Raw genomic sequence first — 15,435 nt, 5'->3', positions numbered from 1 at the left:
TATAATATCTCAAGTGCGGAAGCTAACCGCTGATTAGCTAGGAGCCGCTTTGATGGATTACGCTCTGGCTCATCATCGGTGGTCGGTTCTCTTCATCATCAAGCACCGTCGTGTACATATCCACAGCAGTCGAAAAACAGTCAGAAAAAAACTACAGTTATTTTGAAAAGGAATATAGATGTAAGACAAAGAAAAGCGAAGGGATGGGAAGGTTGCTGTGCCAGGACAGCCAAAAAATAAAATAAAATAAAATAAAATAAAATAAGAAAAAAATAGTTCGACAGGAAAATGTCTGTACGCAATGAGACACAGAGAAGTAGACGAGTGCCAAACAGAGCGAGCTAGCGACCATGTTTCTTTTCTTTCCCTTGACGCTCTCTAATTTGCGTGTGGCCAGCCGCCCCTCATTTTAATGCGATCAGCACCTTTCCTAATTCGACGACCGGGAACTCAATTTTTCATTTCCTCTTCCCTTTCTTGGCCTCCATTATCCAGAAAACAACAACGACGAAACAATCACTCGACGAAAAAAGAGAAATAATAATGGACGCCCATTTCCTACAGACTTCCCAAAATTCCCCATTACATCATCATTAGCAGACAGAAACAAAGTTGGTTAATGCACAACAACTTCTTCTTCTTCTTCATCAGCTGAGAAAAAAACGATTAATTTCCCAAGCATCCTTATTTTCACTCGATCGTCTATCCGTTTATATATTATGTTGTGTTCAAAACGCTTTTGTATTTATGATATTATATACTCTCATGGTGTTCTCTCGTATTGAATCCGTTAGGTACGACTGCGGGAATTAAGAGATAATAGCGATCATTATATGGCAAGTTATTATCAGCGTCATTAGTTCCGGGCTTGTGTGTAGCCTTTTATGTGATCGTGAGAGCTGTCAAAAGTATTCTCAACAGTCATAAGGCACAGTAACTCTATACCAAAACAATTTCTCCTCAGTTTTACCCCCCTCCCTCTCAAATAAATTACATGATGCAATTTTATTATTATGTTATACTATATAACTCTTGATCCATTTTTGTACATCTAAAAATTTATTTTACGTGCGAATCTATGGCCATTTTTCCTTTGGCGTGAATTATTTAAACCATAACTCAAATTGTGTCACATTTTATTTTGAATTTTAAGAATAATTATCGGATTATTTTATTAATATTTATTTTTAAAATCAAATAATGCTTGAAGCGATAACATTTTTAAAAGTCAACTTATTTTCCATCGCATTTCCCCTTTTATATAGGGGTGAATAATCATTTCCGCTGTTAAACTGATACATTATATCCTCACACTTTTCCAGCGCGTGTAATAATCCCGCTTAGCGCCAAATCTTTTTCGAAATTTTTCTGGCGTTTATTTGACGTCTCTCACTTACGTGTGCGTGTAATTCTCCCGATGCAATCTATTTTTACGAATATGTTTTTTCTGTGCCTAGTTATTTTCCCACGAATTTTCTCTTGGCCAACCAACTTTGCCTGTCATTAACTAGTGACGTACAGGGAGTAGTTTGACTAGAGAAAAAAGTTGCACGAAAATCATTTTTCTATATAAGATTATCTCTCCTATGTGAATATTTCGCAACGCTCAAAATAAATCTACAACATTTTCCCATCGTGAACTTCAAATGCGTTTATTCGTGTGACACATCGACTACGCGCTATATACACACGAAATTTCAAAAACACTTTTCTGTCGATATATTTCTTTCTTGTCCAATGACATATATATAGTTCCAGCTGGAAAACAAAACAATCTGAAACAATATCGTGATCGTGGAATTATACACATGTTACCGAAAGTCAACACTCGAAGGTAAATCGAGTGTGTGCCTCGCATATGATTACGTAGTATAGAGAGAAACTCTGGGATGGGAAGCAGGTGGGTGACTCGTCGGAAGTCTTAAAGCCTTCATATTATATAATTACGTGTACCAATGCTGCCTAGACTTTTGCCTTCCGGCAAAATAAACCTATTTTCTCTATTTCATTGCTCTTATTTTTCTAGTTTCCGCTCCTCGTTCTTGTTCCTTGCGCTATTGAAATACTGATATCGAACGAATGGTCCTTAAAACACATAAAGTTTTATGTCATGTACAGTAATGTTTTTAAGAATCCCCCCAAAACATGGTAAAATCGATTACATAAGGTGTTGACTTCTTTTAAACTATTATTTCCTTTCGTTTTCTTGTTACCAAACTTTTTAAAATATCTGAACGAAAGTTTATTCATTTACAAAAATTAATCGAAAAATTCTGAACTGAGATGAAATAAAAATTATTTGGCCGATTGCGGCGATCCAATAAGAATTTTTATGGATTCAACGGAATTAAATCAAAAACAAAATTTAAAAAAAAAATGAATAAAAATTAATCGCACGGCAAAACTGAAGAAAAATACCAAGAACACTGTGTAGAAAACGGCGTGCGATGAAAAGCAATAAAAATGTACGATAGCAACAAGTATGTATGTATAAGCTATATAAGAAGGGAGAGAAGAAAGCTATCATGAAACAGAATATAATGAAGGGGGTGGATAGTGGTCCCCTTGTTCACACGGGTGTAAGTGTTTCCCCCGAATAATATTTGATACGACCACCTTCAACGCAACGCTCTTCAACCCACCCCTTCTTCCCTTTTGATCGCATATTTGATGGCATTTCTTTTCTTATTAACAACTCTAGAGGAGAGAGGAAGAAGAGTCTTGATGGCTCGCCTTGATAGTGGGTGGTCACCTGAATCAAATTCACTGTTAGTGCTTCAATTGTTTTTATTTCTACAACCCCCCATTTTCAGAGTTGTGATATCACATGATGATGGGACGCGCTCATTATTATCAAGTCTGTCCAACCAACTTTCAAATTTGCCTATCAGTTTTATTTAAATTTTCTAATTATTAAATTTTAATTCGATGCATATCACCTATGGAAATATTAAAAAATTAAAACAAGAATTAATTTTGTGTTGGCGAACGTCTGCAACATCCAGTGGATGTAATTCATTGTGAACTGAATTCTGACGTACACAAGAGAGGGGTGGTCGAGTAAGACGCATTAAATTCGTGCGAGCGGAAGATATAAAAAGGGACGACGCCAAGCACTCTTCAGCAGTAGCAGTGTGTGTGTGTGTGTGTGTACTAGAACCGTCTCGATTGGATGTGCTTTATGGTGAGTTATTTTATTGTGAAGGAAAACGGCAACTGGATTGGTCGGTTGGGCCGATGCCGGAGTCGACTTGGCTCCGCCCACCCAACTGTATAGACATCCCTTTCTACTATGCGCTTCGTCTAACGTCCTGAATATACTCCGATAAACAGCGGCGCACACATTTTTGCTATATACCGGTGCCTTTATTTTTTCTTGTGTGTGTGCGTGTGTGTGTGTGTGCCTTTTGGGCACAGGGAATGTGGTGAAACTTTCAGTGGTGCTGCAACTGCGATGCCAAGCAGTATTCTCCGAGTTTTCGTTAGTTGAAACAACTTTTCGGTTGATTTCGTACATTTTTATTTGACTGATTTATATAATATCGTATAGACACTTGACACATTCTTCGGCGATAAAATTACGATACCGGTATACTTGAGAGTGATGCGGTGCTTAGTTGATCCTACCACAAGGAATATATTATACGTGTTGATTCAACTCATTCGACTTCTACCTTTTTGATTTTCATCCGTTCAAAGTAAGTATTATTATTATTCATCAAAACATGTCATTCTCTTATTGGGTTCTAACCGGAGTGGTTTTACAAGTAGAGTGATGTAATAGCGATCTATATAGTAGTCTTCCCTAATTGAGCCTTATACAATCAAGACCCTATGTGGTCATTTCAATCTATAAAGAAAACTTAATGCAGTGGAGGGGGGACTTCCTTTAAACTCTTATATTCACCGTACCGTTCATTTTATTGGCGCAATCTCTTGACCACCTGATGAAATAAAAAGGGAAGCATTTTAATAAAAGCACGGGCGGAATGATGATGAGTTTCCTCCATAAAAGACCATGTAGAAAGAAAATGAAAAGAAACTTTGAAAGGGATTGATGCAAGGCGCTTGATTAGTATTATTGCGTATACTAGTTATTTATTATACTAGAGTCGGAAAATAATTGAAATTTGGTAAGACTTGCTAGGATTTATTTGTTGTTTTCGAGAATTTGTTGGTGAAAGAAAAAGCCATACCGTTAAGATGCCGAGGAAATAATGATACCATGTGTTTTTAGCCATTTGATCTTATTTAAGTCCTTTTTTTAAGTCAAACATGGAACGTTTTTAGTCACGCAAAGATTATGAAATCGTTTAAAAAAAACAAATAGTGGCTTTTTCTTCCTTAGCTGAGATGTCGGTGACATTACCCTAAGGTGTTGCACGAACCACTCGTAACTGCAATAAAAGCGTAATTACTATTAAGCGTATTTACACGTTCAAATTTGTCGAGACTAGCGCTCTACAAAATTGAGATTAATTTTAATTTTTTAATTTTAATTTTTAACCGTATGATTCGATGCCTTTACAAACATCGCATGAAATTACACATGCAAGGAAATAGGTTATAATTAAGCACATCCAAAAATTCAATTGTAATCCCGATGATGGAACGTAAAATAATTTCTTTTTAAAACAACAGGTGAAAGACACCACCTGTGGCGTGCTGAAGACAACCTCGAATTAGTTCATTAGACTGGGACACCTCCACTTTAGCTCATCATATAGTCACAATAACACCATGCTGCTGGCCAACGAAATGCACATGCCGTCGGGATCGGCTGCTGTAACTCCGCACCATCAAACTGTCAGCGGCGAACTGTCATCGCCCACGGAATCGACGTCATCATCTCCGTCTCAAGGAGGCCGACCGGATAGTGCTCCATCGTCGACGGATTTGTTGTGGACCGATCGGGCCCTGACTGAGATCATCGGCGATCCATCGGCTCCGTCGGCTTTGCTGGGCGGCGAATTGGTGCGCACCGGATCGCCGTGTGTCATCTGCACGGCCCTTCCGACTCACTGGCGCTCCAACAAGACGCTGCCGACGGCATTTCGCGTCGTTTGCCTGGGTGGAGTCGAAGACGGAACGCTCGTCACCGTTCGGGCCGGCAACGATGAAAATTGCAGCTCCGAACTCCGAAACGCCACCGCCATTGTCAAAAATCACGTGGCCAAATTCAACGATCTCCGTTTTATCGGCCGATCTGGAAGAGGTAGTACCTAACACTAATTAAGTTTTAGTTCACTGCAAAAGGTTATTATAAGCCGCCGCCGCCATTCTTATTACATACTTGTGTTTACGCGTAGATATTCTAATTGCGCGCGTTCATGTTATTCCCGTTCGTCAAGTCACGATACAAATCTAGCACGCCGTACAGTGTCTAACCAACCGTTAAAACAGCCTTGCAGACTCAAGTTGAAATTTAAAATTTCGTAGCGATTGTTGGAAAAATCAACAACCCAAAGAATTCCAGCTAAACAGTAATAAGCCATCGTCAATTTATTACGTCATCGTTTTTCCAGAATCAAACGGAATGATTTCTTTAACAATTTCCGAATTTTTCACGGGGTAGGATACTGTCTAATGGGTTTTTCGGACTCGGCTAAACACATAAGATTAAAATGACCTTAAAAGAAGACTTAACAGTCAAGGAGAAGAGGGGGGAACTGAAAGAAAAGTTGAAGAAGGCGTCTTTTTTTTTTCTTGAAGAAAAATATAAAATTGTTGCTATTCAACAGAACTTCCGGTGAGTCGTTACTAAAAAAGAACGCCAAAGGGTTTTTGAGAACAACGCAAGGTTGTTGCAATGGGGCTCTCACATAGACACTTGATTATTTCAAATAATAGGACGGAGAGACTATTTAAGTCAGTAACGAAAATAGGAAACGTAAAAGGTCAAAGATCGGCCATTTTTCAGTTTGAGCGTCAATTACTTTTGCTGCTGCTGCTGGTGCCTTGCCGTTGGTATATATCTAAAACTAATGGGCGCTCCGGCGTCGTTTGTTTGGCTTTCATAAGAGACTATCTTATAGCATTTTCACCGGGTAACATTTTTTAAAAAAGTTGAGACGATTATAAAAATTCGACCGCTTCGTCCGTCCGCTTGTAAAATAAGTTTCTTGCATCACAATATCCGAGTAAACGTTAGAAACGTGAACAAAGTTAAGATATTTAAATATTTCTTCTGTATCAAATCGAATTTTCAGCTTAATTAATAAATTAATTTCAAAAAGTTGTCGGGATTTATTATTTGTTATTGTAGCAAGTAGCAGACTAATTTTGTAATAAAAATTAGCAGACGACGAAAACCCAATCATTAGAATATTTTCATTTGATCTCTGTGGGCTTGTGGCACACGTTGCGGTGTAATGAATAATACCCCGTATACATTTATGTGTCTGTCCCGTAAGTTTGCTAGTAATTACTGTGTTAACAGTCATACCAAAACTCTGATTTGCATCGATTGTATATTTCTCTACAGGAAAAAGCTTCACTTTAACCATTACAGTTAGCACGACTCCACCACAGATTGCGACCTATTCCAAAGCCATTAAAGTGACAGTCGATGGTCCACGAGAGCCACGAAGCAAAACACGTGAGTTAAAAATCATTTATCATACATCGTATTTTAGTCTCCCCTTTTTTTTCCGCCTGCTTTAGTGCTTACTTGTTGATGGTCAGTTCGTAGGTTTGTCTAGCTACAACTTTTGCTTAGAATAATATGGTGAATCGATAAAAACTTGAACTCAAAGCCTAGGACTTGCCCACAGCTCCCATGTCTTCGCTATTCATGATTCCCTGCAGCTTAAGGTTACATGACATCAAGGCCTAGAATGGAAAATGAAAGTATGTGAACACTCTTAGATCGTTGATGACAACAATGAGTAACTCTCTTGGAGTGGGAAAGGGATAATTATGAAAATTGTTTTTTCTTCTGAGCCCCTTTTTTCATACATAGGCCCGACTTTCTTATCCTAGTAAGGTAATTTACGTAGTTACGAGGGGTTCGTAATTCGTCCAAGTACTTTTACCAAAATCATCTTGCTTCTCAGATCCTTCCTGAGCAATAAAGTTGTAACCAGAGTATCCCGTGATGATATTTCCTCATCATATTAGTCGCTGTAACTTAAACGAAAAGATGTGCTCGGATTTGTTATTCCTTTGTTTGTTCGTCTCGGTCTGATATTGCTCAAACTTTCAAAAAAAGGAATAACTTTTAGCGACATGTTGACAGACTCTTGATGATTAAGTAATGACGTTGGAAAACAATTAGAAACGAGATAATCTTTTTTTAAAAAAACAACAACAAAAGAATCGACACATTTCCCTGATAGCCTCCCATTTGAAACAGCTGGTTGCATGTAGCAGCAGCACATGGTTGCTGAAAGTTGTAGTAGGTGTATTGTTTAAAGAAATTGCCTGAAGAAACCGTGAAAATGAGGTCTGAATTTAAAAAAAAAACAAAAACAAAAAAAAATAACCCTCGGGTCCGGACTCGGAGCGCCATAACCTCCCGGCAGCCCCAACACATCCTCCCCCAATTACACGCGCCTTCCCCTACCTGCAACAGCTGTATAGGTACAATGTACGCACGCATCCCCTCATCTTAGGCTAATTACACACCATTGTCCAATTTAGTTTTGTTTCTCTCTTCCGCCACACCAAAATACTCGGAAAAACAAAAAACAAAAAAATTTCCTGGAAAAAGAAAAAGAAAAAGAAGAAGCTTCACATTTAGTTGCAGGTGTGTTTATTATCCGTGTCACTCAAATTAATAACGCAATGTTAGAAACAACGGGTGGCGGGGAAATGTTGGATTGATGTTCTCATAGATCCGAGCGTGTAACCTTTTTCGATGATATCATTTGATGATTCGCTTTGATCCATATCAAAACCCCTCGTCACACCTGTCGTGTCTCATCAGTGTCTCATATTGTGCGCTTTAGAAATTCATTTCACCGTGCTGCTGTAAACAAACCAGGATAAATAGAAAATAGGGTACAAGGTTTAGAATGACGGGGGGGGGGTTTTCCCTGATTGGGTTTGATTTCCTTGTAGTACTGCAATTAATGCAATCTTTGGTAGGATTATATGGTTTGAATAGTGTCGTACCGGTCTGATTTCATCTCCGTAGATTTCACTTGGTGTGAACTAGTCTACTTTGCAAATTGCCTTGAAATAAATTTCCACAAATTTTAAAAGTGTCGAGGGAAAATAGATTCGAGGATAGGCCCTGCCATCTTGAATGATGGAAGAGATGTTTTCTTCTAAACGTCTGTAATTGTAGTCTCGGAATTAAGTGGCGCTCTTAGTTGTGCTTCACGCAAACCTGGCAACTAGCAATTTACGCAACAGCCCAGATGAACCATGCCTGAACTCACTCAATTGCTCCGCGATGGGGAACATTTTTCAAGGTTGCTGCTGCTGCCTAATATAATGCAATCGAATGTTTTTTTTTTCGATGGGCGTTCGCTCCCGGCGTATCGAACGATGTGGATTTTTATGTCTCTTATTTAACTTACTACTTTTTTTTTTGGTATCTACTTTTATTACTACAACAAAACATGTAATGAAAGAAAACTATTAAAAATTCCCGAAACACAAAAAAAAGAAACAACATGGAAAAACGTTCGACGTGGGAAATATTAATTAACGAAAATGTTTCAAGTTGATTTCTTACTTATTATGTACTACTTGGGCGTATACACGATGGAAGGAGCAAGAGGATAGACGGAGAAAAAAAAACATAAGGGAGAACCGGGTAATCATCATGAGATGGTCACGTGACCATGATATCCGACATAGCTGACGATCGCATGCATACCGGTGTGTGTGAGCGCAATTGCAAGGCTAATATGTTATTTTCGTTGTCGTCGGGGCCTAATGCATCCGACTCGTCTCAAATTTGAAGAGCTAAACGTGTGTTAAAGACGGACGGAACATGACAGACGTGACTGAGCAAGGGAAACTTGCTTACACGCACATGCGCCCCCCATATACTATACCCGTGGCTAGCTATAGCTAGCTAGCTGTGCTACCTGGAAAAAAAAGCTCGAACCACCTGTTGCGTCTGGTTCTGCCCTTCTACCACTCCTGGTTCCTGTTGTAGACGTCTCATCAGCTTATTGGAGACTAATTGCTAGTCTCTCCTTCTATCTAGTCTCTCACAACGCTTTTCCCATTGAAAAAAGGAACAACACACGGCACAGGGTGTTTGGCCTTATCACTATACTTGTAGTGAAGACGTCATAGAACGTACTAACTTCACGTTCGAACTGAAATGGCTGACTCGGATGGATCTATTTTTTTCTTTTCCACCCGTTACCTTCGGGGAGGTCTTACGCAGATCCTCTGCTATTTTTTTGTTTTCAAGAGTTGCAGTTCAAATGGCTGACTGATCACGAATTTTCACGATCACTGTGTACGCGATTGTCGACCTAAATCAATTCTGTAAAAGAAAAATTTCACGTCTGATTTAATCTAATCGCGATCTCGACCTTTTGTCGATCACACACGATCGATCTGATCATGCGATCGGAACATTGGCGACTTTGTTCTAATACTAAAACTTTCCTTTTCGTCATTGAATTTTCGCTTGTTGATGGAATTCATTTTATTCGCAAACTCATTTTCATCTCGCCATAGCTCCTCCCTGAAGAAATTTGATCAAGTTTTAATTTTAATAGAAGATATATAAACGAATTTCACCGGATGGCCCCCGTCTTGGCTTCGGTTCTCATGGCCAAGAAATATACATATTTTTACTGCTGATATCTTTGGATATCTGTGTAATTCTATATGTTTGTTTCTTTCTTTCCCTCTTGTTTTTTTTTCTTTCGTTAACTGAAAAGTGAAACACTGATTATCTTTCATGGCAGCTTCCGCTGGAGCTGCTGCAACCACAGTCACACATTTAGTCGCTGTTCCTCGAAACAAGGAAATCCTCAACGGAAATACGACAACCAACATTTTTGGGGCACACACACACACACAGAGAGACTAAAGTATTCCGTGAAATACTTTTAACTGTGCCTTGTATTGAATATATAAAATGAAGCGTGCTTTGCCATTGGCCGCAAGCATCTAGTATAATCTATAACGGAAACAGAGTGACAGATTGCGGTGGTCGTCAAAATGTTTTCCGTCTGCCAATCGGGATGGAAAACACGAGTGGCTATCTGCGTTTAAAAGACGGGGGCCAGAAAACGATCAGTAGATACGACAGGACTTTTTTTTTTCTTACCGGTTGTTCATAACTATTCAAAGATCACAAGTAGTCACAATTAGTTTTTCGGCCATGAATTCACTTTTTTTCACATCCAGCGAGGCGAGTTAATCTACTAAAATAAAAGAAAATGTCCCATGTTGCGAGACCTTTTTGGCTTTTTTTTTAAATATTTTTTGTTGCTCATAGTTCCTTGTTCCCATCGTGCCAGAGAGATGTGGGGAATTCTAAAGGGTCTTTAAGTTATCGGCCATTTCCGCTCCTGAAGCTATTAAACCGTGGGAGAGCCTTTTCGACTTCCTAGAGTATAATCAGGCAGAGTATTTATAGTTAATCTTGTTTGTTTCATCCACAAATTTATTACGAGTTATTCAAACTTACTATCAAGAACATATTCAAATAGTTAATTGTGCTGACAATTTAGTCTGGGGTCGAATTATATATCTTTCGCTAGCTCAACAATCTGCGATTTTGTTTCCTAGTAACCTATAGAGAAGCGGAATCTTTCTGAGCTATTTAATTTAACGTAAAACGGAGGTAAAACTGTGAAAGATGATTTCACCCTAGATTGTGTTTTTTTCATAAATATTTCTTGAATAATGCGATTCCTAATAAATCGATGTGCTACTTTGACTCCTCGTAGGCATTCACTTAAACAAGGGAAACACTTAAACACTATTGCCAAGATAAGTTGGACAAGTGATTTCGAAAGTTGTCAACCCATCTCAATTCGCAATAACTTTGACTTATGCATGTTCCAGTATTATTTGGGACGGGAAAGTTGTCGAGGGAATCGAAGGAGAGTGTATTAGTATAAGTAAGAGAAGTGTATGTAGGCCAATAGCAAAAGGCCAATGGAATATCCCAGGTATCCGCTCGAGCATGTTCTTCATGGCTCGTTAAAAATAAATGTGTTAAACTTTCGCTTGGCAAGCGAAGCATTTCCAACATGGAAATTCGCTTAGTACGTTTTACACAAAAAAAAAAATAAGTAAATTGAATATCATGTTATTTAAAAGGTAGCATCCAAGTAAGCTCTACTGCTTCGATTTTTGCTGCCCCGCAGTTTTTGTGCGTTGACGACTAAGATTGTCGAGCTCAACTTCACGCTTGTTTCCATTGTTCTGAATTTCGTGATAAATCTAGAATTTGTGCAGTCCTTTACTACAATCTACACGACGCTAGGATAAACACACGAATTATTCCAGGTTCAGTGCTGAGCGATCATTTTATTTTTGCCAACGCTTGTGCTTGTGCGTGCTAGATAGATGATTTCTTTTGATTTCGCTTCTTGCGGTTTATACTTGAGTTTTCCCCAAAAACAGCAGCTTTGTGTCAAAGTACAGTTAAGGTTTATAGCACTATAATCGTGTGTTGTGTTTCCTTCTTTATTTCTATTCGAAGAAGTAAAGCTGTGAGCGAAAGCAATTTCTTTCAGTTGATTGAAAAATAGTTGGTAGCCCTTTTGCTATTTATTGCATAGGCTGCAGGCTCATTTACGTCATGTGTCTATTTTCATTTTTGAAATCGTTCATTTTTATCGATTCAAATTTTTGTTTTTATTTTCTTTTTAACAAATTTCCTTGCCAATTCAAGTATTTAGTCTGGAATGAAAGCTTTTGACAACTTGCCTATTTTTTTTTCTGCTCTTTTTTAATATATCATAACAATATATACGACAGGGCAGCAACAGTCGTTTCGGCCATTTGGTCTCTCGGCGACTCAGCGGCCATACATGCCCGAGAGTTTACGCGAACTCGATTCCCATCGCCGCAAGAACGACGCCCTTGCCAGCCTACATCCATTAGGCTTTACGACCATCAACAACCACTTGGGTATAACTAATCTTCTTGCTTCGGGGTTATGTCAGGTTATTCAATCCCATATTGTACATATCGGAATCCTTTCAAATTCTTGAAATGAATTGAACATTTAACAAGTCGAAAGAATCGGGTGTCTAAGTCAGACTAATAACTTAGCCGCTGCTTAAAAGATGCCTATTCTGGATCCTCTATAACATAATTATTTTAAACTGAAATGATTTTTCCTATCTAATTTTAATTAACACCAATTCTTACGAGTTTTTACATTGTTAATCTAATCAAGAACAGCGATAAAAACAAAATGAAAGGGTAATCAACCAATAAGTAGATTTTTAAAAAAGGGATATTATTTTTTATTTCTTTCATGGCATTTTGTAGTACGTGTTTGGGCCTAATTGGATCATATTGAAATTTACAGACGGAGGCCAGCCGAACCATTTGTCAACGAACCAAGACGCCACTTGGCCCCCGTACGGCGGGAGTGGGGGTAGCAGCGCAGGGGCGCTGAGCAGCGGGAGCAGTAGCAGCAGCACAATCAGCAGTTCCTATCCATCTTACCTTGGATGCAATGTCACATCAAGCCCCAGCGCTACTTACAATCCTCCCGTCTTGACCTACACTGACCTCGGTGTAGGAGGAAGTGGAAGTACGCCGTCGAGCAACAACGCACTCAACGCTTCAATTGCACATGGACAAATAGTTCCTACTACAGTTGGTATGACTCATTTCATTCTAGACTGAACCATCAAGCTATCACTTTGATTTGCCTCTTCTAAAATGAGTAAACTATAAATACGACTGTATTAAAGTCTAGTAAGTTGATTTGATTTAAATTTGAGTGTTAGGCTTGATTATATTTCTTTACTGAATCCTTGAAAACACGGGGGGCACAAAAGGGTTTTTCCATAATTAGCTTCGGGTAAAGTGTTAATTGCGTTTGTTAGCGAAATGAAGAAATTTGACGTGAAGAAGAAGTCATAACGCGGTTAGAGCGTGAGGGTGGCAGATGCACGAAGACGAATTAAAATCGAATCAAAATTAAAATCTTGAGAGAGTTATTTCTGCGCGAGGGTACATACTTATTTAATAAGGCAATAGAGTCAGCCGAGGCTTATTATCATTGAGAAAGTCAGATTGACTCGATTGAGTTAAAGAATGGAGAAGCTTTTTTTTAAAGACTTGTTTCTTTGGGTTATAAAAGAAAAGGTGTACCGGTAGTACGTTTTTTGTTGCCTTGGGAAGGCATGTCTCCTTGGAGGGCAACCGGAAGCAATTCATTCCAATCAGCTTCAACCAAGGAGGCATTTACGATCGTGCACAGGTGTAATCATGCAAGGTAACATATCCAAAAACCCTGAACGCCAATAGTGCTACCGGTACTTTAACTTTAAAGGTGGAAAGACGTTGAAAAAGAAGAAAACAAGGCCTTGTACGATACTCTGTTTGGGGGGTTACGATTAAGATAAACAAAATTCGTTTAAGTAATTCTCGTGTTTCAAATGTTCTTACTTTATGCGATTTTCTTTTTTTTTTCAGGTTTAGGCGATTGCAATGCTGGATTGGTTGCCGATTTCGGGTCTGAATACGCGATGCTGAGTACCAGCAACCGGTACCACTCGAACATAGTCGCCACGAGTTCAGGGACGTCAGCCGAAAGCAATGGAACCAGTGGAAACGTCGGAGAAATGAATTCTTCCACCGGCGATCAACACACCCACTATTCCCATGCACAGACCAATGGGAATGCAGTATCTAGCGGTACCGGAAGTACAGCGAATTCAAGTCAGTTGTTCCACTCTCATCATAATATGGGACATTTCACACCATCCGCTGCGGCATTTATCTCCGGCACTGGGTATAATTTAATTAGCCATATCTTAATCAGTTCTTTTTTTTTTAAATGCAAAATTGGTTGATCAAACCTGCTATTTTTCACAACCACAAAAAAATATACGCATGGCTAATTCTCTTTAAATACATTCAGAACCGCCAGTTCCCCGACAACGTATGCTCTACTTGGCCATTCGTCGACCTACTATGGCACAGCTCCCTCAACTGCGGCAACGCCCACACATGGGCAAGTGTCATCAGTGGTCGGTCCCGTTTCAACGCACAGTTCTGTCTACCAGTCCATTGTCTACCCCCATACCCATCAGTATCATCACGGAACTATTCATCACACTGAGACTCGAACGTCTCTCTACGCCCAGAGTCCACATCACGCCAGCCCGTCGCTGTACCGTGTCGAAAATCGTCACCATCAGCAACACGATGGGTATCTCGAATCGCTTAATTCCGCTATCGGGGGTAACGGAGCTACTGGGGAAATTGGCGGGGCGCTCCATGGGTTGACTGGATCGCCACCGGACAATAATCCAAATGGCCCGATCAACAGTGCGACGAATGGATCTGTCTCACCTGAACATGAAACGGGAGATAGTTTGGGACGGACTCAGCCTTCTACTGATCAAACTGTTTGGAGGCCCTATTAACAATCCATTCCTTTGTGCAAGTAGAGAAAAGAGTACAGCTTTAAATATGTTGACAATGAGACGAATGAGTGCAATATGTTATACAGTTTCATGAGAGAAGTTTTTTTAAATTTAGTTTCTCCAATAATAATTCACACAGAATAATAATTTTTTAAATAATATGTTGTTAAAGGTGTTTTTCTTAAAAAACCAAAGAAATGCTAGCTAGAGCCCTTGGCTTAGCTATCCAGCAAAAGAGTCCAATTTAGTAATTCCCCCCCAATTATATGTTCTGTTGGCTTGCGAATGGACCATTGTCGACACTCGACAGTATTTCTGTTGTTAGAAGGATAGATTTGTATGCTATGCACCGTCAATGTATTTTAATCTAACAGCCACATTTTTATCAAACATTTATTTTCTGGTCTTAGGCAAAACATTTCCTTTATTATTTTTTTGCATAATAATGTATCACTTGACTTCGAATTCTCGGTGAAATTTGAAAAAAAAAATTACAAGCATTTTGTTAATCCGGGTAGCCCACACTAATACAGTAATATCAACTATATCTGCTACTAACCACCATCTACCAATTGAATACAGCGATGAAGTCGAATTATTGAAGTGTATCAATAAAATTGTGTCTTTTCTTTAACATATCCACTGTCTTTGTTCTCGCATTCTCTGTTCGCGAAGAGGTTCCTGATATCGTGATTATTTCTAAAGTTTGATGCCTTCCTTTCTTCAGATCTATTTACGCCGCATTGAAAATCGAACGAATTAGAAAATAGAATGGTTGTCCTTTCTAACTTTACCTGAAAATTCCCGCTACTTCACACAAACAAAACACACAACTCTAGTGGCATAAAACTACTATGGCTACCTACGTCCTATATAGTATAAACTATATAGC

At 39.0% G+C, this 15,435-nt stretch overlaps 2 protein-coding genes across 3 annotated transcripts in view; both read left to right on the top strand.

Moving 5' to 3' along the window:
- The window catches only part of LOC124193001 (AKT-interacting protein-like), a 37,224-nt gene that overhangs the window by 3,501 nt on the left and 18,288 nt on the right, over positions 1 to 15,435 (top strand). The gene's annotated exons all lie outside the window — the stretch shown is intronic.
- LOC124193000 (runt-related transcription factor 1-like) lies at positions 3,128 to 15,181 on the top strand. 2 transcript variants are annotated; one of them, XM_046586631.1, is made up of 7 exons: positions 3,128 to 3,698; positions 4,642 to 5,215; positions 6,485 to 6,598; positions 11,911 to 12,063; positions 12,470 to 12,766; positions 13,588 to 13,906; positions 14,036 to 15,181. In XM_046586631.1, the coding sequence occupies exons 2-7, from the start codon at positions 4,741 to 4,743 to the stop codon at positions 14,541 to 14,543; spliced, it is 1,866 nt and encodes a 621-aa protein (XP_046442587.1). In that variant the 5' UTR covers positions 3,128 to 3,698; positions 4,642 to 4,740; the 3' UTR covers positions 14,544 to 15,181. The 2 variants fall into 2 exon arrangements, with proteins under 2 accessions (XP_046442587.1, XP_046442588.1); XM_046586632.1 differs by lacking the exon at positions 11,911 to 12,063 and having other exon boundaries at positions 3,193 to 3,698.

This window comes from Daphnia pulex, chromosome 4 (genome assembly GCF_021134715.1).
Source record: "Daphnia pulex isolate KAP4 chromosome 4, ASM2113471v1".
NCBI lineage: Eukaryota > Metazoa > Arthropoda > Branchiopoda > Diplostraca > Daphniidae > Daphnia > Daphnia pulex.
Note: the sequence above shows the minus strand (reverse complement) of the source record. Positions and strands in the feature narration are given on the sequence as shown.